The sequence below is a fragment of the Austrofundulus limnaeus genome, unplaced genomic scaffold (genome assembly GCF_001266775.1).
Source record: "Austrofundulus limnaeus strain Quisiro unplaced genomic scaffold, Austrofundulus_limnaeus-1.0 Scaffold651, whole genome shotgun sequence".
NCBI lineage: Eukaryota > Metazoa > Chordata > Actinopteri > Cyprinodontiformes > Rivulidae > Austrofundulus > Austrofundulus limnaeus.
This window is the reverse complement of record NW_013953053.1, coordinates 104,961-107,344: the sequence shown is the minus strand read 5'-3', so window position 1 is coordinate 107,344 and position 2,384 is coordinate 104,961. Positions and strand designations below refer to the sequence as shown.

Sequence of the window (2,384 nt, the reverse complement as noted above, 5' to 3'; positions counted from 1 at the left end):
CAACTACAAATAATCACATTTTTATGTAATGACACTGGAAAAAGTATAAAATAAAGTGAAACAATTAGATTTTGTCTGTTTTAATCCACTGTTTTATCCCAATCAGACCACTCTACTGACGCCCCGCCCCCATTAAATCCTATTGGTCAACTGAAACGAGACCCCATCCTGGTTCGATACAACGAACCAATAAAATTGCTCGATGTCAAATAGAACCTTTTTTGTAACCCCGCCCACTCGCACGGAGCTCTGGGACATTTAGTTCGACGGGTCCGAATAAAAACGACAGTTTGGAGCTACAGAACTACAATCCGCACATCCTGGTTCCAAGAAGCGTTTAAAGACCTCCGGTTCTTAGGGAGAATTAAAAGAAAAATACATTATAATTTGTTCGTTTACATTGCTTTTTTGGAATAAGACCACACAGTCATTATGGTAAGTAAAGACGTGTGAATTAAATATAAATACATTTATCGGTTTAGTCCTAGCTAACATGCTAACGTACAGGGAGCAGGGAAGCTAACTCTCCGCTAACGCTTCACAGCAGGAGAAGTTGTGCCGATCCTCTTATCCTCTTATCGTTTTCCTGCTGAAATAAGAGAACAAACTTTAAAACCACTAACTTTGAGTTGTTGTGTTTTTTAACCATCGTCTCTAACATGTAGTTTCGGCAGCTAGCTGAGTGTTTTGGACATTTTAGCTGTGTTGGTGTAGAATGGGTCGCGCGCTGTTGAGGCTGGTGTTCAGAACCGCCGTGTCCCGGGACGTGTCCCGGTTCAACAGCCGGGCTCTGACGCTGCGTGCCGCCTCTCTGCAGGGGGACGGGGTTTGTAACGGGACGCACGGCGGCAGGAAGGCGTTGCTGTCGGACCCGCAGCGGTTCGAGGCGCAGTTCGACGAGCTGCTGACGGAGCTGACGGAGCGGGACTTCACGGAGCCCGGTCTGACCGACGCGATGAGCAGGCTGAAACAGGTGCGTGTTGTTGTTGTCCCGCTGATGCTCAGGTGTGTTGTGACAGGTGTGTTAGTTCTGATGTTGGGTTACAGGTAATGGTTTACAATGTACCTGGAGGGAAGAAGAACCGAGGGCTGTCTGTGATTGGCTCGCTCCGGGAGCTACTTCCGCCTTCCCAGCTCACCCAGGACGGAGTGCAGCGCGCCCTGGTGGTCGGCTGGTGCATCGAGATGGTGAGGGTTTATCATTACAGCCGTGCAATGAGGATCATTGCAAATATTTAACTAAATCACTCCGGGGGGCCACAGTTCCTGCAGGTCAACAGCTGAGGGGCCGAACATCCAGCAGTTAAAGTCATTATGTAAATAAACCAAATATTACAAAGTAGGGTTGGGCATAATCATATCGTCTGCAATTAATCGTCAGAAAAACATTAATCGATTATTTATTGGTACTTGACGATTAATATGATTAATGCCACCAGACAGACTGAGTGGAGATCTCCCCGGTCAGCCCGCTCGGCGCTCCTCATCGCTTCAAATGTGACGAACATTTAAACAAAAGTTCTGTCATTTATTTATCAACACAATTTAAAATTTGAAGTACAGCCTGAAGTCTGGGATTTCGACACAGTTTGAAAAATATTTTTATGAAGAGCAAACCTTTCCCACTAAATTGGTCATGTGACCAGGACATAAAGGACTCCAGGGGATTAATCGTCAAATTAATCATTGTCGGCTAAACACCACAATTAATCATGATTAATTTTATTGCCAATATTGCCCAACCCTATCACAAAGATCTGTTACCTTTTGAAATGTCCTGATGCAGCTCAGTAATCCAGGTAGAAAAAAATCAAAAAGAAAAAACCAGTAGGTCCTCTGGACGGGTTCTTCTTTAGTGAAACGTTTCGTCTCTCCTCCAAAAGACTTCTTCAGTCTGAGAGTTTCAGGTGAACTCAGCCTTATAAGCTCCGCCTCCACATGGACAAACAGGTTAGTCATATGCTAAATAGGGCCACTTACTAACAATAGGCTTGATTAGCTCTATTGTTCATAGAGGGTCATGTGCCCCATCACCTGACCCGTGTCGTGTTATGTGAATGTAGTGAATGCAAGCGGGGCTCGATGTCCCCTTGTTTTTGTCTTCCTCCTACAACGCTGTTATTGCAAGTATGACTCCGCCCACTGTGAGCAAAAGGTGTGAATCAGGGCCCCAACGATACCAACACAAAGGGAGAGAGGGACAAAAACAAGGGGACATTGAACCCCCGCTTGCATTCACTACATTCACATAACACGACACGGGTCAGGTGATGGGGTACATGACCCTCTATGAACAATAGAGCTAATCAAGCCTGTTGTTAGGTGATGGTCCTCTTTTGCATGTGACTAACCTGTTTGTCCATGTGGAGGCGGAGCTTATAAGT

At 45.6% G+C, this 2,384-nt stretch overlaps 1 protein-coding gene across 2 annotated transcripts in view; it reads left to right on the top strand.

Moving 5' to 3' along the window:
- The first annotated feature begins 267 nt into the window (after nt 1–267).
- fdps (farnesyl diphosphate synthase (farnesyl pyrophosphate synthetase, dimethylallyltranstransferase, geranyltranstransferase)) overlaps nt 268–2,384 on the top strand; it is an 8,611-nt gene continuing 6,494 nt past the window's right edge. Inside the window, exons 1-3 of one of the 2 annotated variants that reach the window (XM_014027470.1) lie at nt 268–435; nt 818–973; nt 1,048–1,188. In XM_014027470.1, the coding sequence (XP_013882924.1) occupies nt 433–435; nt 818–973; nt 1,048–1,188 (300 nt within the window). In that variant the 5' untranslated portion in view covers nt 268–432. Of the gene's footprint in view, nt 436–534; nt 974–1,047; nt 1,189–2,384 lie in introns of those variants that run through there. The other variant, XM_014027469.1, reaches the window with a different exon arrangement.